The sequence below is a fragment of the Trematomus bernacchii genome, unplaced genomic scaffold (assembly GCF_902827165.1).
Source record: "Trematomus bernacchii unplaced genomic scaffold, fTreBer1.1, whole genome shotgun sequence".
Classification (NCBI taxonomy): Eukaryota; Metazoa; Chordata; class Actinopteri; order Perciformes; family Nototheniidae; genus Trematomus; species Trematomus bernacchii.
Window position 1 is genome coordinate 4,189,472 of NW_022987851.1, and position 19,991 is coordinate 4,209,462.

Genomic DNA, 19,991 nt, shown 5'->3' on the forward strand with positions numbered 1-19,991 from the left:
TGCCGGACTGTCCCATTATAGCCGGGGGAGACACACACTACACCGAGAGACAGAGAGGGGGGATTTGCTATTTGAGATGTCATAATAGTCAGGAGAGATTATTTTACATTTTTATATTTATCTCCTTGATTTTAGAATAGGGTGGAAGTTGGAGGTCCCAATAGGTTAAAAAAAAAGTTTGCCGTGCCTTGGTTGAGCATTAACTCAAGCATTAATAGTTTATCAGCAAACATGCTAGCTAGTACTAATTATGTCACTATCTGTCTCTACTGGATTGTATGTCATGCTCTTTGAGTTGCGTGATGTGGGCTTATGGTAAAGGATGCATGTATAACCAGCCATGCGCTGTCAATGCCTGTATATAGGCAGCAAGGGGCCCATTATGCATATCCTATATCCTATCATGTTATTATGTTGTGCCTCTACTGGGACATGTCTCCATGCTTTAATGTTCAAAAAGCTCTTTATTTGTCTCATACTGCCTGTGCTGCAGCACCTCTTTTCACCCTCTGTCTCAAACCAGAGCCCAGTCTGCTCTGATTGGTTAGCTAGCCGGCTGTGTTGTGATTGGTCAACCGCTTAGAGATGTCCCACCCCTTAACTGTACAATGAGTTGAAGAGCAAGCCAATAGAAGCGCAATTGTTACGTAGTGATGTCACTCTGTTACAGAAGTAAACGAAGGAATAGCAGTGGTAAATATTAAACCAATTATGACTCAAATCATATTTAAAATGTTAAGTACATTTTTTAGAACCATGGTTTCTGATCCACAAGAGTCAGTTAAAATAATGAACTGTTAAAGAAGGATTTGATATTAGGTCTGTTGAATACTGTTTGTAGGCCGGTACTTCTCTTCAGCACAACAATACTTCATGCAAAAGGATATTTTCACATATGTTGCCTTTACTAAATATTGCACTGCGATTGGAATAATGCACTAGTTCATTTTGCGATTTTGATGGTGCGTTACATATTTAATGGTGCTATTCCATGGAAGGGTTTGCTGTCATGATGCATACACTGTAGCATTGCTATTGTAAACTCATCCTGAAGTGCACTAGTTATACTGATCTGGTTTACTAGATTATAACATAGCTTTCATTGCTTTTCCGTTTGCCTAATCATGAAATTATGATTTAATTGAACTGTAACACTCAGGCTCAATTACTACATGGAAGGAAAGGATTTTGTAGTTGGCCCGGCAACATCTGTCAGGGGCTGGGAGCAACATTAGCTTGCACAAACAAACTATATATTTATAACAGGAAGCCTGCAGAGGAGCGTGAGCACTGATTTCTGGTTAAATGCTCCAATTCTACTCACTGGGGTTTGAAATGTGTCAAAAACTCCATGATCTCTGTAGGCTAATGCTATGAAGACATTTCAGATCAATTTGCACTTACCACTTTATGTACCACGCAGAAATAACATCAACTCTTGACAGTGTTAGCAGTTTAAGAGCTCATGATGTTCACTATGAAAGATTCTTGAAATAATGGAAGTTTATATTGAAGCTAATGTCCTCCTGAGAGACAGTGGGAAAAAAACACATAAAACACTTTAGAGCGCTTTGAATGAGTTATAGTAATGTAAAGTAGATAATGGATTAAAGTGGTATCAGTGTTTGGTAATGTGTTCCACAGTAAGCATAGTATATATTTCCAGTTTTCATAATAAAGGCCAAAAAGCTGGAAGTGTTAAAGTCAGTGATGCATGAATCATTCTGTCTTTGAAGCCCGTTTAATGCTTAGTGAAGCAAGGATAAATGTTGCTGTAGTGTAAGTATTGATCTGATTTTTGCTGATGAACTAATACTTGTGTGTCTTTGCTGTGGCTGCAGTCGATGCAGTCTTCCAGAGGCTCTCCCTCCCTGTGGCTGAGAAACCAGCAGCAGCAGCAGCATGTCCCGCGTCTCCTCCACCGCCAAGCGCTACACTGGCCCTTCCTACAGCAGCCACTACAGCTCCTACGGCTCCTCCCTGACCCCAGGCCTTAGCTCCTACAGCGACCGGTCCTCCTACAAGTCCCCCACCTCCTCTTCCTCCACCTACAAGTCCCCCATCTCCTCTTCCTCCACCTACAAGTCCCCCATCTCCTCTTCCTCCACCTACAAGTCCCCCATCTCCTCTTCCTCCACCTCCTCCTCAGGTTACTCCTCCTCCTCCAGCTATCTGAGCAGCTCGGCCGCCCGCAGCCGCAACTACAGCACCTCCTCAGAACCTGACCGGGGTCGCACCATCCCACGTACTGACATCCTTGGGAGCAGCAGCCTCAGCAGCAGCCTCAGCAGCCGCCGGAGCGAGAGCCTCAGCAGAACCCCCATCAAGAGCTACGGCGGGTCGGGTCTGAGCGGGGGGTCAGCGTACACCGGCTACAACTCTTACTCTTCTTCCTCGGCCCAGTCCAGCTACCTCTCTTCACCGTCGGCCTCCAGCATCTCACTCAATCGACGGAAATCCGTCTCCCAGACTGACTTGAACAGGGACCTGGCCTCTCTGGGCCTCAGTGATGCCTCCTCCTCTTCCTCCAGCCCGTCTTCTTCCAGCAGTGCCCTGCGGAGCTACCGCAGTCGGGCCACCGATGTGGCCAACTCGTATAGTGCGAGCTCCCGTATCGGCAACTCGGGCCTGTCGCGGAGCTCTACTCAGGAGGCCCTCTCGCGCAGCTCCACCCAGGAGGCCTTCAGCAGCAGCAGCAGCAGCAGCAGAGCATACAGCTCTTCATCATGGGAGCCGAGCAGCAACAGGGTGTCCGACTCCCCAACCAGGGACTCCACGGTAAGAGAATGTTCTTGGTGCTCATGCTGGCTTGAAGCTTGTTGATTTGATTGGGGTTCAATGCTGCAGATTGGATCAGTATCAAAGGGTTAAGTAAGGCCGAATGTAGCCGTAGCTGGGCACTCTGGGTCCTTTTCTTTAGTTTCACACACTTTGTAAAGCCCATCAATGTTTAAGGCGTCCAAGAGTACTGGATTTGACCAAATGGGGGCACTATTGTTCAAATTAAATGTAAAGCATTTGAAGTCCTGATATAATAACCTGACATGTCACTCTAATGCCCAAGTTTAGAGGGTTACTTTAAAAATGAAATCTGTTACAATAACTAGTTACCTAAATGTAATCTGAGTATCAAAATATAAAAGTAACCTGATTACTTTCTGTTACTATTGGATTACCTCAATATCCAATGTATCCAAATAAACACACAAAAAAGAACAATGTGACCTTAGAAAAGGAGAACACAAGATCAAAATGCTATTATTGATCGGAAAACCTGCCTTTCATGAAACATATTAAGGCAGTAGCCTATACACCAACAATGAAACACATGAGCACCAACTACAGTTAAAAAAAACAGAAATAAAATCTGAGCTGACAGAAAATGCTTCATTTTAGTTTAATACAGACATACAGAACAGAACATAGATTCACACTTAAAATATTAGGCTATAGAACAGTACAGTTTACAGAGAAGGAATCAAATCTGATCCTTTTACAAGAAACAATATGCTCTTTTTAGTTTTTTAGTCACTTTGTAATCCTCCTAGTAATCCCTAATTTATAGAAATGCAAAAGTAATCTGATTATGTCTTTTTTTAATGTAACTGTTAGGGAATACAGTTACAGATTACCTAACACTGTTAACTTTAATCCGTTACCAATACGTCCGAAGCCTACTGATTCAATTTTCTCTACAAGGCTATAATAATATAAAATATTGAATGAATTTTTCTTTCATTTTATTCAGATATAATTTTTTTCAGAATTTGTTTGCTATTGTTTGTTTATCTGCCTTTAGCTTAAGTATATTTATAGTTCATCACAATGCTTTAGTTTGAGTTTTTAGAGGTTTTTACAGTAGTAGTAGTTTCCACGTTTAGGAGACGTATCTGATCCCTACCCAGCAACTAGAAAGATGACACCTGTCAGATGGAGCTGCTAGGCTATGATTGGCTGGGTCTGTAGGCCACTAGTCTCATATCTGAGCTTTGTATTAATGACCCAGCTTCCTCTAGGCAGGTCAGAAAGCACAACTGACCCACTTCCTCTCAGGATAAGTCCAGATCACCGCTTACATGAGTGGAGGAGGAGGAGGAGGAGGAGGAGGAGGAGGGGGGAGGGGGGGGTATAGAGCAGGGGAGAGTGGAAGTTAAGATGAGTGGAGAAGAGAATTTGGGTTTGTTCTAAGTACCATTTATTGATCAGATGCACTTACTATTCATACTGTAGTGCAGTTATTATTGGTTGCCTCTCCTTAAGTATGTTGATGTGTAGCAGATTGAAGTAATGAGCCCAAGCTTCCGCTAACCAAGCCTTATTTCAGGGTTGGTCGCTAAAATAAAATAATCTTAACAAAGAACTTAATTGGGAGAAACGAACGAGAAACGATTTAATCAGCATAATTAATTAGATTCACCTGTGCAAGTTTACCTTGGGTGTGCTTTAAATCAAACAACCATCTGAAAATGTTACATAATTAGTTAGTACAGCGTTGGATGATGTTGGCCTCGTATGGTGTGTTGTTACTCTCAGGACTTACACAAACTGCTGTATGCACTCGAATGACTCGAGCATATGGAACTATATTAACTTACTGGTCTTGTGGTGGGCCTCCCTGCTGTCATGAGGTATACTTGATCAAATAAACCCCGCTGTACGTTTCCTCATCAGTCATGTGCTTCTATTCAGTTCTACAAGTCTGCAAACCACACCCCGTAAAACTCTGAAAAGTTTTGTGAAGCCGCCATTGTATTTGCTGGCATTAGCATTATTAGTATTAGCATTAGCCCCGCACACCAACGGAGAGAGAATAATTCTACTGAAGCCAGTCCCCAACTCCGGGGACTTCCGGCCGGGGACTTCGGGTGGCAGTATACGCCGTGAAGTGGTTTGCGGCCTGCCAGTAAACCCAAAGCAGAAGAAGAAGAAGTGACGTCAGCGGCTTCATTTCATGCTTCATTTGCGTAATCTTCCCTCAGGGAACTTATTCCGGTGTGAACGCGATCTGTACTTAGTTCCATGGGGGTACTAAGTGCTGGCACGTGCTGGGCACTAAGTACGGCAAAGTACTTGGTGTGAAAGCGGCTAATGAGACTTTTAGATATGCCTCTTAACCAGGGTTGGAGGGTTAATATACAGTAAATGTGTATTCTGCTACAATTAGACGACATTTAACTAAAGAAATCTAAATACAATATAAAAGTAATGTAACCTGACTTCTTTTGGACTACCTCCATATCAAATGCAATGCGAATAAATACAAGAGAAAATAAATATCATTAAGATTTTTACTTAAGTGTAGTATGTAAGATAACAGAACAATGTAACCTCAGAAAAAGAGAAAACAATATTTTAGATATTTAGAATTAAAAATAGGTTAAATTATAGGCTAGCTATATATAACTACCACAGAAAGGTATAGTTGACAATTGTTTCACTTTAATACATTAATTAAAAGCAAACACAGTATTCTTATTTAATAAATCAGTTGTCCACCTACTGCATTTAAAAAATATATATTTAAAATAAAGAAGAATGAAAGTAGGCTAAATGAAAACCGTCAACCTTTATTATATTGATATTTATTTAAAAATGTATTGTAACTTTGTAAACCTGCTAGTAATTCCCATTTTTATAAATGGACCCGTAATCTGATTACGTCTTAACCATGGACCATTAGCTAATCGAGTGGTGCAGGAATGAGTCCTCAAACCCAGAAATAACTTACAGTAGCATTTTACTACTTCCAGTTTGTCTCAAAGTCAAAGGGTTTTTGAACGTATTTGTAGTCAGAAATCTGCAATAAGGTCAGTGGTTAACACCAGCTGAAGAGATTTTCACGTTTTGTTCTACGATATAAAGATATGTCAGTAAATACCCCACTTGTGAAGGTCCGAAGCTAGTTATGTGTCATAAAAACGAGGGTTGCTAAAAAGTGACTGAAATATATTACAAAACGTCCTGCTGAAAAAAACGTGTGAAGTATCATTAACACGTGTTGGCCACGAAGCTTATTTTCTGCAATATACCGAAATCCAAATGGGGACAAGTTTAAGCTAGTTGTCTATTCTTATGAAATCCATCAGGTAATCAACACCTATCCATGGAGCACAGACTGAGTAGCTTTAACTGGATGTCCCCAGCTGGGCTGTTTGGTCCTGTTGATGGACCCCAGTCCCCTGTTAGCTCACTCCCTTTAATCCCCCTTTCGCACAGTGCAGGGCTTCTTCACTGATTGTTGGAGCTCTAATGGTACAATGGTCCTAGCACATCCACTCTATTCACAAAGCTCGCAGTCAGCAGATCTTGCATACAAACCAAGAGTATGGTATGTGTGACACACTTTGGGGGAAAATGTCAGGAAAGATTTTGTGACTGATGAGAGTCGAAATGACAACTTGACCACTCGGTGACCTCGCACCATGTCATTGTAGGTCAGCCATCCTCAGGCAACACAGCGGAGTGGTGCCCAACATTAGTTCTGCAACTATCAAATATTCTCACAACTGACATTTACAGTAATTAATTGCTATTTCAGAAAATAGACCTATGGTGACGAGGATTTTATGTTTGATATCATAAAAGACTAAAGAATACTCAACTTTGATTGGCTTAGGAATCTTCTCCATTTTATCTTAAAAGAGACTTAAAGATTAATCAATTAACAATAAAGTTGCTTACAAATTGCTTTTAACTCAGTAGAGTTCAAATTTCTTTAAGAAATATTATTTATTTGTGCTAAAATAAAATATATATATGATACAGTATATTTAATTATTTATTGAATAAGGAGAGTGTATATTAGTGACGTCGTTGCCATCCATTTTGACTGTTTACTGTTACAGATATTAGCAATTATTAAGCAAATCCTCAATTGAAGATGGACTTATAAACAGTTAAATATATGTTTTGGGGTTTTATATTCCTATGAATGTAAATCCAGGACTAATGCCAAATTAAATATCATAATTTCACCATATGGCGCGTTAAAGCTGTATGTATATATATCCCTGTACCACTTCCTGGCTCAGTGAAGTTTCCAGCGGGCCATTTCCAGCTGTGTTTTCTTTTTTGTTACAGGTGTTGAAATAAGTTAAAGGCAAAAAAAACAATTGAAATAATACGACGATGAGTTAACTACATCTAATGGCAAACCAAAACTGTTGCACTGTAGCCTAACTAACACTAGTTCTTATGTTGTTGTTGTTTTTGAATGTTTAAAGTCACGTATGCTCTCCTAAAATAGCTTTTGCAAAACAAGGTTAACCCATTTTCACAAGCTAACAACAGGAACATATAACAAAAATAGCAGCTGCTGGTGCCTCATCCTCCTGTTCATGGTGTGCCATGTTTCTGATGGCAAGCTGTCTGACATGACTATTATTCTTGTTCTGCCTGTTTCTCATGCATGATATTCTAATAGACCAGGACACATACAAAACAACAAACACATGTTTATGGCTTTACTTAGCATATCATTATGTATCTGTTTTTGGCATGCCTTTGTTAGCACGCCTTGTTACCTTGTATGCAGTATTTCAGTATCACGTTTTCCTCTCGTTCCACTTTCGAGCATCTCATTCATTTCTTTAATTTCGTCAAACTTATTGTCGAGTCAATAATATTTGGTCCGACTGTTGGTTCCCCACCTTAGTCAGAAAGGTCATGGTTGTTCTTTGTCAAATAGGGGCCGGTTCGTTAGTGACTTCGTTATTAATTTATACGTTATTATGAATTGACTTGATTGTGTTTGTCGGTCAGTGTGTGGCATTTCCTTCAGGGCAATGATTTTAACATTACTATTCAAGATTCAAAGATTCAAAGGCTTCATTGTGTCATTTGCACAGTAGCTACAGTGTAGTTATGGCAAATGCAAAGTCCCAGGCTCCTCCTTAAACAATGCAACATAAATGTATAGAACACATAAAACAATAACAAATAGTGCAAGAAGAACAGAACAGAAATCAGTATTACAATATTATTTTTCAAAAACAGAGCAATGTAGCTTTGAAGCCAATTATATCTATACATCCATTTTCTAGCAGCAGCCCAGCAGTCCTTTGTGCCCCATTCTTGGAGATCTCCAAATAATTCTAAGCTTGCTAGGAAACATATTTTACTATAGTTTTTGGAGATTAGTGGACCGTATAATTAGGGCCAAACCTCCTGATGTATACTGAGTTTTCCAAATGGCAGAAACCCTCATCAAGTCGTGCACGATGAGTCTAGCCGAAAGCTTAGGACTACGTTGGGAGCTTTGGGTCACTTCCCAAAGCTCATAAGGTTAAAGAGCTTTGCTTTGTGGATCTGCTTTCCCCTTCACCACCACAGTCAATGGGTGCATTACTAAAGGGGGAAAAGTACAAGTGTGTGCCGATGCTCGGGAAAACTCAAAAGTTACTTTGAACACTAACAGCGGTTTCATCTGCCTAGTGATTGTCACTAGGTAGAATGGAAAAGTTATGTTTTCTCTAAACAATTGCCAAGATTACACAATTTATCATAGCCAGAAACTGTGACATTTGAAATTATAATACATTTTTATATTTCCTAGTACACATTTTGAGTGACAAACACTAAATAAAAATAATGATCTAACCTTATACCTTAATAAAATTGCTTTATTCTGCATATCTATCAGTCAGTGAATCAAACTTTATTCATATAGCCCAATATCACCAAAACATGCGTCTCAGGGGGCTTTACAGCCTGTACAGCATAAAAACCCTCCTTCCTTTGATCTTGCACTGCACAAGGAAAATCTCTTTCAAATGTTTCCAGTATTTGTAATATTAAAGAAACACCCTGAACTGCTAGTACCTGATATCCAGCTACTGTACTGAAGACTTTGTTCTGTTCTGGAACCCTCCTACATGCTCTCCTGAAATGTTTCATTTACTACAAATTACGTAATGTGAGCAATTTTCCTCAGTGTTGGTTAAGGAATGCTATGCCCCTTGTAGGAATGTAGAATAGGGGCTTAGAATGGCTATAAACAACAGTGAACGGTTTAAGTTGCTCTGCTAAGAAACATTTACACCCAGGTTAAATTTAAACATGACTGAATAGAGTGTCATTCTAATGTGCCAAATGTAGCTTAGGGAATAGTGCAGCACTCCCTAGGTAATTACACTCTGACTTCTCCTACGTAACATTGCCCAGAGACTGCTTATGTCCCATTGTAATACTGCTTAGCTCTTTGTATCAGATATCACAACACAAACATTAACTCACTGCCCCCGTCGCTCACTTTGTAGTTTTCCACCTCAAGGATTAAGACACTCACACACACTCGCACACACACACTGGTGATGGAATGTGCTCCTTGGCTATTTGTTGTGTACACACGCTCGAGCCTGGGTCATGAGATTGCTGCAGTTGCACTCCCTTCACTCCACACAGCCTTCCAGCTAAAATCGCCCACCCTGTAAACACTGTGCATCTCAATCCTTTCGCTAAAGACTGTACAGTGATGAATCTAGTATTTAAAGGTAACAGAGGGCTGACTTTCATGAAAGAAAGTATCATTTTGACTGTTGGGAATTTTGGTGACCCTGATCTAGACTGCTTATGAGTGGTAAGGGAGGCACAGCACATTCTGTTGACTTTCTTATTTACTAAGTCTTACTCCATCACTTCTGAAACTGACTGATCTGTCAAAAATGTCTCGACCATCCAGCAGTTTTAAATCTGTCTTTGAGACTCTTAAAGGTCATCAGGTGCTTGTATTGCCTTGTGTAACCACCAGCAGTACTCTAACATGCTTCACCTAACGTTTCCTTAACTACTACATTGGACTGTTTAAAATGCCACAATAACACATTTCTACAATTTCTTTATAATTTTGTACACAATTGAACACGTCACTTGACCTAAAAAATAAAGATTCAATACATGTATTATTTCTCAATATCCCAAATGTCGAGGATGTATTAAGAGAAAAACACATGAGTTTGTTGCCCTGAGATTTTCATAAATCTTCTTATTATTCATAATTTATCATTTCTGAGTGAAACATTGACAATTGTAGGGATCTCTGCGTTAAGGCCCTTACACAGTTTTATATTGTTATTTTATATTAAAAAATAGTCATATTATAAAAACACTCCAACTCCTAAAGAATGCCATATGACCTAAAAAATAAAAAGATTATGCCTGTTTCGTAGTGTAAGATTGTTTTAGCTGTTTTAAAAGGTAGCCAATGGTGAATTAGTGTACGTTTAGGATATTAACATTAATTTTAAATATTATTCACACTTATCTGTGAAAATTAGTACAAATTTCAACAAAAATGGCTAACAAATCTATTTATTGATGTTTTCCTACATGCAGGATGTTTATTTTGACTTTTGACGGCCAATACTTGGGTTATGTTTGCTGGTTTAATGCAGATTTGCATAAGACATCCTTCATCATCCGCTTATTGTGACGGTGTCGACTAAACCCCTTGTTCTCTGAGCTGCTGGTGAATCACCGGAACCTCATTAAAGACCCTTTTTAGGTCTGAACAATCTAATTTTAGAACCACTGGATCAGATTGTAGTAAATCACAGCCCTGTGTTGTCAGCTGTGTGACATATGTGTTGTGTTTACCATGCTGTCACATTGATAGCATATACAGTGATCATGGCCAGGACTATAGAGGTTAGTTTTCGGACATGATCCTATTGGAGATGACTGAGTAGTCTCCTTGGACCACACAGTATTAGACCTTCAGGTTGTTCCAACAGCGTGGAGGAGGATGGACTGTGACGTAGGCAGCCCGGCTGGAGGCGTCGCTGACGTTTGTTGTAGGCTGACTTTTCCGCGAGCCAAAAGGGGCGGAGCTTTATTCTTGTAAAACGGAATCGGCACACAATATGCATTATTGCCATTTATTTGCTGACACCTGCGTAGGCTGATACTGCAGTCAGTATTTGTGTGTTTTTTAGGTGTTTTCGCTCTATATAGTAGTCGTATAATTTAAAGGGAAAGCTACAGGTCCTCTATTCGGCGTCATTTGTGAGGTTGCTGCTGTTACATGACTGAATGAATGAATGACAGAGAGACCAAGGGAAACGTAGTGAAACGTCTTGCTATAGAAAAGGGCTGAACACAAACCGAGGAGCAGGAAACCTTCTCCTCCGCCTGCATAACTCGCACCGGGTCGTTGGCTTCGTTCCTCCGCCAGCATGCCGAGCATGCGACAGTCATACACGGTGACCGTACCTGAGGAGCCGCCGGCCGCAGCTTTCCCCTTTCTGAAGCAGGAGATGCGGAGAAAAGGCAGCATGTCCGGCTCGATGCTGGTGTCCACTTTTGTAGGGCTCCTCATTAACCAAGCCAAGGTAAGAGCTCGTGCTACGCTCCGTTATCCCGGCTCTGTCTCACCAAACCCCATTCAAAAATCAGGACATATAAGGTTTATCGCATTATGTCTTAAGCAGAGCTGTACATCTCGTAAGGCAGGAGTTACATGTGAATTGGCTGGAAATAACTATGAAATGAGGCATATATGATATACAAATAATAGTACTTATTCAATAATAGGCTACGTATACCGGTTGTCCCATTCCAACTATCGTATGTCACTTAAATACTCGCAGTCGGTGGTAACACGTTAAACGTACTGTTAAACAATGGCTTTATACAGTTTAAAGGGAAATGCTTGGAAAGTCTGCTTGGACAAAATGTGAAAAATAATTGACTGCATATCCTGTGGAAGAGTTTAAAATGTCTCGCAGGCAGAGATAATAATTCTGAATAGAACACTAGGTGTTTTTTCTCTGATCATGTCACATATCTAGTGAGAGTCTCGGTTTAATGTTTGAGTGAGTCATCTGTGAGGGTAAGCCGGTCTTTTAAGCCGCTGTATTCCGCTGTACCAGGATCAGTAGGCCTGCACTGGCAGGTCAACGGTTACATAACGACCATTTAATCCCTCTCATAACCTACAGCTGCTCTTACTATACTGCTCTTATGCATCTCACTGCAACTCTTTAATGGAAATACATTAAGAAATAACCCATTTTGACGGGGCTTTCTTTAAGCACTGGAATATGTAGGGCATCTGTATGTTGCCTCTGGCTGTTGCCATATGGACACAGCCACATATAAAGACAATTCTGAGTACACTAAAAAATGTATCAAAAATCATTTCTGTGGAAGCCAGTTCAGCCTCAAGACAAAAAAGCTAGCATTGCAATACTTTTAATTATAAGTAGTTATTGAAGTTTTGCACTAAGCTTGTAGGTTTTTGAATTTCCAATCTCTAATATCTCCACGGGTGGTAGGTATAAAATGATTTCCCTGAGTTATTATTTTAAAAGCAGAAAACCCTATTTAATATAATTTTGATTCATGCAGGGCATTATATTTTCTCCAATAAACCAGGTAGACTAGTAGCCCGATAGCACAGATTTTACTGTGGATTTTTACGCTGAATTAGATCCTGCAACACTGGAATGTTTAACGTAATGAAAAGCTATTTGCCTATACATTATTCTGGCAATAAACCGATATCCTCACCTTAAATGTGTACTAAAATGGGTCTGGTGCTTTGCATGAGACTCACTCTCCTAAATTATGTATTCTTTGCCTTACAGCTGCCGTTACTGTCCAAACCATGTGTGGATTTATGGAGGTTAAAATGAAGTGTTTGGTAAAGTTTCATTAAATAGCCTAGGCTACAAGCTGTATTGGTTCTAATATGAGTAGGAGAAGAAGAAAAGGCTTTTAGTTTGTGAACATTAGAGCCTCGCTAGTGCAATTGTGTGTGTTTGTGTGTGTATGCACCTAGGCTACAGCGTGGTGTGGAGCTGCTGTGTTCCAGCTTCTATTATGTAAGGAGAAATCACATTAGAATACACTTTAGTGCTGGGCTGGCAGCTTGGCACGCTTTCCATGTTGTTGTCAGCGTCCACCTGCTCCTCGAATCCCGTCCTTCCCTTTTCTGTTGCTCATCAAACGTCCTTTACTTCTACCTCACTGCAGACCTCTGCAAGCATGGCAAGGAAATGCAATTTTGTATCAATACAAGGACAGCACGTATAGGTCTTTTGTTATAAACAAGTGATTATTGCAATTACATATTAGTTATCTCTGCTTTTTCTGTATGGTGTTTTGGGTAAAGTCAGCTGGAGTCCAATTTCATAATTAGCTTAATCATTTCTACCCCTATTTTCAACATTATGATGTTGAATATGTTAAATTACACTGGAAATTATACATAATGAGCAAAATAACAATAAGAAAATAACACTCATACATAACAAACACAACAATATAATAATTAAATAATAATAATGTGTGACAAAAATCAAATTGATATGATTCCCTTCATGAATTCAAATAATCACAGTACCAATACATATAGAAACAACTATATCCGTGACAGGTGAAGCAAATTCATGTGTGCAAATACTTTAAAAAGATCATAAACGTCTGACAAGTTGGTTTATAATGAGAATAATCCTGAACTTAAATGTTACAAACTCTTATTGCCTATCCTGCCAATGCCGTATAAATCAAATAAATTAATTTAAATAAGATTAAGTGTTCAAAACTCAAAAACAGGTTTAAAAAAAATTGGGATATATGGAGGTTTAAACATTGGAATGATGTATATGATTTTGAATGCTAGCTCGTGTACAGATTTCATTCAAAATGTGCCTGTGTAATCATTCTTGTTTGTAATTTCCCATAAAACCGAAATATCAAAATGTCAGAAATGTAGTGTTATGCTTATTGACTTTTTTTTTTAAACCAAAGACAATATTGCCGGCAAGAGCCTGAGTGTGAAACACTGGCACTGTCTTCAATGGGAGTAACTTGGCAGTAGATATTTCATATGAGAATATCATGTGTGGTATTTACAGTATATACAATGTTACCTATAACGGGTTGGCTCTGTGTTACACATTTGGTTATTGTCTGTGTTCTTGTTGGGCCTATGGTGTGATCTTTCAGTGCAGTGCTCTGTGAGACACAGAGGCCCATGCAGGCTGCAGCAGAATGTAAATGCTGTCTGTTAGCTAGAAGTTCACTTTGCTACCATTGAGGGTGATTATTTTCCTGCTAGAGAAACACTTACCATTGGAGATGTGTGAACAGGAACAGGCCGGTTATTTAAGAAGCCAATACATTCTTTTTCCACATGCATCTGTGGCATGTTATCCAATCAATGTTTGACTTTAAAGGGCCCATGTCATGTTTTTCCGGTTATTACCCGTCCCCCGTGTTATGAAGGTTTTTCTGCATGTAAACGGTCTGCAGAGTCAAAAACCCTCAAAGTACACCCTGTAGCGAGTAAAACTCTAACACAGAAAAGACCTGTCTATGCTGCCCCAAAACGCGTCGTTGGAGATTTCTCATTTTCCATTGTTTGCTTCCTGGGTACAGTGACGTGTGAATACCCAAATCAACAACAAATGACCGGATTGGCCCAAATGGACCAATCTGTGGTGCACCTCACACACCAGGATCCCTTGGCTAACTAACAGGGAGTCCCTGAACGCTGGTAATAGACGAGTTGGGATCGCGGAGAAATGCTCTCCGCAGACCCATTCTCACAGCGTTATAAACCTTTTTCTTACTCAATATCAAGCCACACTTATTGTTTTTACTTCGGCTGTGAGTGTGTGTGTGTGCTCAGGATGAGTTTCGCTTGTTTTCGCTGTATCGCCGACCCGGAAATCTGTCCGCTCCTCGCAGCAACGAGCCTCGCAACGTCCCGACCAATCAGAGCACACTGGGCTCACAGGGAGGGTGGGGCAGGAGCGCCAACAAGCCGTTTAGGACAGAGAGTGAATACCTGGTGAATACACATACTATACAGAGATGCTGTATGAGAAACCAATGTGATTTTGGAAAATTGCACAATTTAAATCTATTCTAGTAGACCTCAACAATGGAAATATGATCAGTAGAAATGGCCATGACATGGGACCTTTAAGTTGATACTTGCTGGGTATAGACACTGTGTGAAAAGCCTCTTCGCACTGCCACATTTCTTTTAACAAAAGCAACAACAAAACATGCATAATACATACATAACAAACACAACAATATAATGACAGTGTAAACCCATATAAAGGAAAATAAATATATAAATAGAATAAAATAACATATGATAAAAGGAAATGACAGGAACATAGTAAGTATTTAAAAATATTAATATAAAACAGAATAATTACATTTATTATTTGGGGAAAATGTTCATCCAGAACTGCTAACGTAATGTTTAAAAGTCATTTTAAATTAATGTCAGGTGACTTTAGCCTATTTTGGATATCTGTCCATTAATAGGATGTTTTAAGGGATTCAAATCACAGTACAGTACAGATACATTTAGAAACTAATATATACACAACTTTTGCGAATACTTACACTTATAAATGTAATTATTATTTGGGGACAATTTTCATTCAGAACACAAAAACATAATGATATTAAAAGGATCCCTTTAGAAATATTTAGGTTGACAGTACATTTAGAAACAAAAACATACATGTGATAGGTGAACAACTGCTATTTTTTTTTTCAAACATGACTCACAAAAAAATTATAATAAATAAAATAAAATATCGTGTGACAAAAATACATTTATTAGGATCCCTTTTGGAATTCAAATAATTAATTTGACAGTACTGATACATTTACAGGGTTCCCGCGGGGTCTTAAAAAGTCTTACATTTGATAATCAGAATTTAAGGCCTTAAAAAGTCTTAAATATGATCAAAACAATTAGAAAAGTCTTAAATATGATTGAAAAGGTCTTAAAATGTATCGGATTTGAAAGGTACTTCTGTGTTGCGATCACATCTAAATGTGTTTTGGGGGAAATGTACGGGCAGCAAAGTAACTAGTACGGTAATAGCCTTTCAGTTCCCCCCAACAATTTGTATTGAAATAAATCAACATGGAACCAGTAATCACTAACTTTGTTTCCCCCGGCCCCTTATTGGAGAACACCCAGCTAGTAACCTAGCAACCAAGCTTCAGCGAGTGAGAGCACGCTCGTGAACCGTTGCGCCGGTGTTATGAATGCCCGCCGAGATATGTATGCACCTCGCGGGAGCGCGCACAGCGAGCATGTCAATGACTTGTACGGCAAAGTATGGTTTGGAAACGATATCATTTCCTTTTTGGAGGGCATGCATAACACGGCAAAACACCGGAGCCTCGCTGCGGGGAAACTTTTGCGCTGTTCCGAGTTTGTTCTAATCTGTCAAAATGACAGACTGCTTTCAGATTTTTCCGTCATTGTTAAAAATAATCGGTCATAGACGGAAAATATTCGGTTAACGCGACCACTGCCTCCGGGCGACGTGTGGGTCTACTTCAACCCTAAAAGCGGAGGTGCTGTGGACGCTAAATACCGTAGCTAAACACCAATCCTACAACAGCAACAATGAAAGATTGTAGCCAAGGCAGCAGAGCTCAGAAGATACCTCTTGTCACACGTACATACACAGAGACATACACACACACACACTTTCACGGTTAGGCAGTTCTTTTTTTCTGTTTTTTGTCTAACACGCTAACACAGTTCTGTGTGCTGTTATGTTCAGTCATCGTTCTTATGTTGAACGTGAATACATTTATTTATGGGACGTATTTCTTCTTTCATAGCAATTTTCCTTCATACTTTCTTACCGTGAAATAGGTCTTAAATTCTATTCAAAGTGGTCTTAAAAAGTCTTAAATTTGAGTTGGTGAAACCTGCAGGAACCCTAATTAAGAAACAATATACATGTGAGAGGTTTGCACTTTAAAATAGAAACAGAATAATTGTATTTATTATTTGGGCAGAATTTTCTTCCAAAACCCCAAATATAAACTTTTTAAAGGTGTACATTTAAAATACACTTTGAGTCACCTTAGCCATTTTTGGATATTGCTCCACGAAGTTGCACTATTCAGGCTTTGAGCCAATCAAATGCAACCTAGGACCCAGTTCATGGCATCATAAGCTACATTTATTCGTGTTTCTCAGAAAGACCATTCCTTTTCGTAAGAAGATCTCACTGTTTACTTGTTTGTATGCAAGTGTGTGTTGGCATGTTCCGGAGAGTTGAGCTGTGGCTCCACGTCACCGCACGATGTCTCAACGAGCTCCGATGACTTGACTTTGTCCCTCTGTGTGCTCTGTAGAAGGGAGAAAGAAATCTCTCTTTCCCTATCAAGTGCCAGAGTGTGTGTGCCAGCATGCTCACACAAAGTAGTGTCACTCCAGCTCACATGGGAGAAACTCGGCAGTAGCTGAGGTAAGAGCAGGGGAGAGGTTGTTTATGATGGTCTGCCAAATAGAGAGACAGGTCAGAACAGGCTGTTCTGCTGTTCACTCTCTCGCGCTGGTATGGCATCCAATCAGCAGTTGGCATCGTGCGCTGCCAGGTGGACCCAGGAATCCTGCTGCCGGTAGTGTTAGGTTTACTTTACAGCCCCAGATACACACGCACAGCAGAAATAGTGGGGGGGTTATGGTTATTGCTATGGTGTAAGAGGCTTATTATTGCAGTATTGCTAATACTGTGATGAGATATTAGCATTGTTTTCCATTGAGCTCTTTCAGCTGTCGTTGATATGCATGCATATTATGTTTTCTTATCAATATTTTTGACAATTCTTTTTTATAACTGTTTCTAAATAGTTTTCCTTTAATTGCACTATATCACACTATATCACACTATACATGCATAGATATAATGGCATATATACATCACAGTGTTTCCCCTAGGATGGAGTCATAGCAGCGGTGCTAAGGCACGTGGGCCCAGCATAATGTGAGCGCGGAGCGCGTGGAATCTTTTAGTGTGTGCGCGTGCGAAGTGCGCCCCGCCAATTTGTTTCTATGTGTCTGCCAGCACAAGAAAGGCTCTTGAGGCCTAGTACCAGGGCCGGTTCTAGACAATTTGCCCTAGGCGAGATTTTAGGCGAGATTTTATATATAAAGAATAAATGAAAAATCTCTACAAAAGACAAATACACTACAAAAACAGAAACGTATTGACATAGGTAATAGATGTAAAAATGGCTTCAAATGTATTCAGTATTGTATGAACATGTTTTAATTGGGGGGTGGACATCACCTACTCTAGGGGGGTCCGGGGGTATGCCCCCCCGGGAAGATTTGTTTTAACATTTTAAAGTAAAATGCTTCAATCTGGTGCACTTTGAGCACACAATTACTAGAGACCTGATCTAGGGGTCTAGATCACCCATCTGAAAAAGATCGGTTTACATTTTAATAATCAATAAGTATGTGAACATAACCAATAACCTACCATAGCCAATAACAAATACATGTAACTTATTTTATTTTTGTTGTTCATTCATATCTTATTTTACCCAGTTAACATTTATTTATTTATGCATATTTTTGTATCTCTCCAACTTTAAACAATATTTTTGGTTTACTGTCCTATAGTATACATTGGAATGATTTCAAACCTGTTTTTATTTATCCTAATAATTATAAAGGAGTGCCTTGGAAATATGTGTTTACATAATTTGTAAACACATATTTGTTTGAGACCCACTGAGATAACTTAGACTAAAATTAACTATCTAAACACTCAGAGAGTCCTTTACCTCACTGAGCCTCTCAGTCTGACAGGAGAGCTCTCCTCCACCCTGGTTGTAGAAAAAGATCTACTTCTTATATCCGTTAGCGCAGCTAGCACCAGATTCTAATAACAACAGCGCCGGTACTGGTGCGCCCTCTCTCTCTCTCCCTCGCTCGCTCTCTCGCTCCCACGCTCGCACTTTGGCTGAGAGCTGCGGGCGCCTAATAAGCCAACATCCCCCACTTTCATCACTTACAGCGCCCATCGTACAGGGCAAATGAAAAGTGTAACCGGGGTGAAAAGAGTGTTACATTTACTTAATTATGAATGTTGTTACATCAAGGCCAAAAATGAGGATGAGCGCCAGCGGTCCAAAATGTTTTTTCCCCTACCAGAGCTACCAGCGCAGCGCCCCCCAGATCTGGCGCCCTAGGCGACCGCCTATGTCGCCTATGCCAAAAATCGGCCCTGCCAGTACATACAGTGGCAATGTCTCAAGATTTAGCAAAAATACACCTTTGTTGAACATACTGTAACACAAATACTTCAAATCCACATAACAAACAATCAAAAATGAAAAAGGGTCGCCACTTATTATTATTTTAATAAAAAAGTTTTTTTTTTAAAGAAAAGCTGCGCCGCCGCTATTTGTATATAGGGGAAACACTGCATCATAATGTATGATTTTATCTATATTCTAATGTCACTTAAAAAATGAAAGTGAAAACAAATAAATATTTCTTATAATTTATTTTCACTCATTGACTGGGGGTTTGAATAATCAAGGACATTTCAGCATGTTATAAAGTTTCATTTCTTAAAGGTGGGGTAGGTAAGTTTGAGAAACCGGCTCGAGATACACTTTTTGTTATATTCCATGGAATGCTCTTAACATCCCGATAGCAATGAATATCTTAAGTGCTTTGACAAAAAATCTGTGGAAGCTGTAAAAAGCACGACCAATCATTTTAGCCGGCCCGGCTAAAATAACTGGATGGCCTACCTGCCTGTCAGCCTTCCATCTGTGCACAAACTTATCTCGTGCACTCATTGGTCATGTGCACGTTCGTGTGTGTTGGAGGAGGCTCTGTAAGGAAATGGCAGATTTTCTCCGGCTGTGTTTTTTCAAATTCTAGTGCACTCGAGCTGGTTTCTCCAAAATTACCTACCCCACCTTTAAAGGTCCCATGTCTTGGCCATTTCTACTGATCATAATTCCATTGTTGAGGTCTACTAGAATAGATTTATATTGCGCAATGTTCCAAACTCACATTGGTTTCTCATACAGCATCTCTGTATAGTATGTGTATTCACTCTCTGTCCTACACGCCTTGTTGGAGCTCCTGCCCCCCCCCCCTCCCTATGAGCCCACTGTGCTCTGATTGGTCAGCTCGCCCACTCTGTTCTGATGAGTCCACCACCGTTACAGCGGAACTTCAGTGA

At 39.8% G+C, this 19,991-nt stretch overlaps 1 protein-coding gene across 5 annotated transcripts in view; it reads left to right on the plus strand.

Annotated features, from left to right (window-relative positions):
* usp2a (ubiquitin specific peptidase 2a) overlaps positions 1–19,991 on the plus strand; it is a 51,637-nt gene that overhangs the window by 12,266 nt on the left and 19,380 nt on the right. For 3 of the 5 annotated variants that reach the window (XM_034113328.1, XM_034113327.1, XM_034113329.1), the window contains exon 3: positions 1,842–2,778. In XM_034113328.1, coding sequence (XP_033969219.1) covers positions 1,903–2,778 — 876 coding nt within the window. In that variant the 5' untranslated portion in view covers positions 1,842–1,902. Of the gene's footprint in view, positions 1–1,841; positions 2,779–10,863; positions 11,328–19,991 lie in introns of those variants that run through there. The other 2 variants (XM_034113330.1, XM_034113331.1) reach the window with 1 other exon arrangement.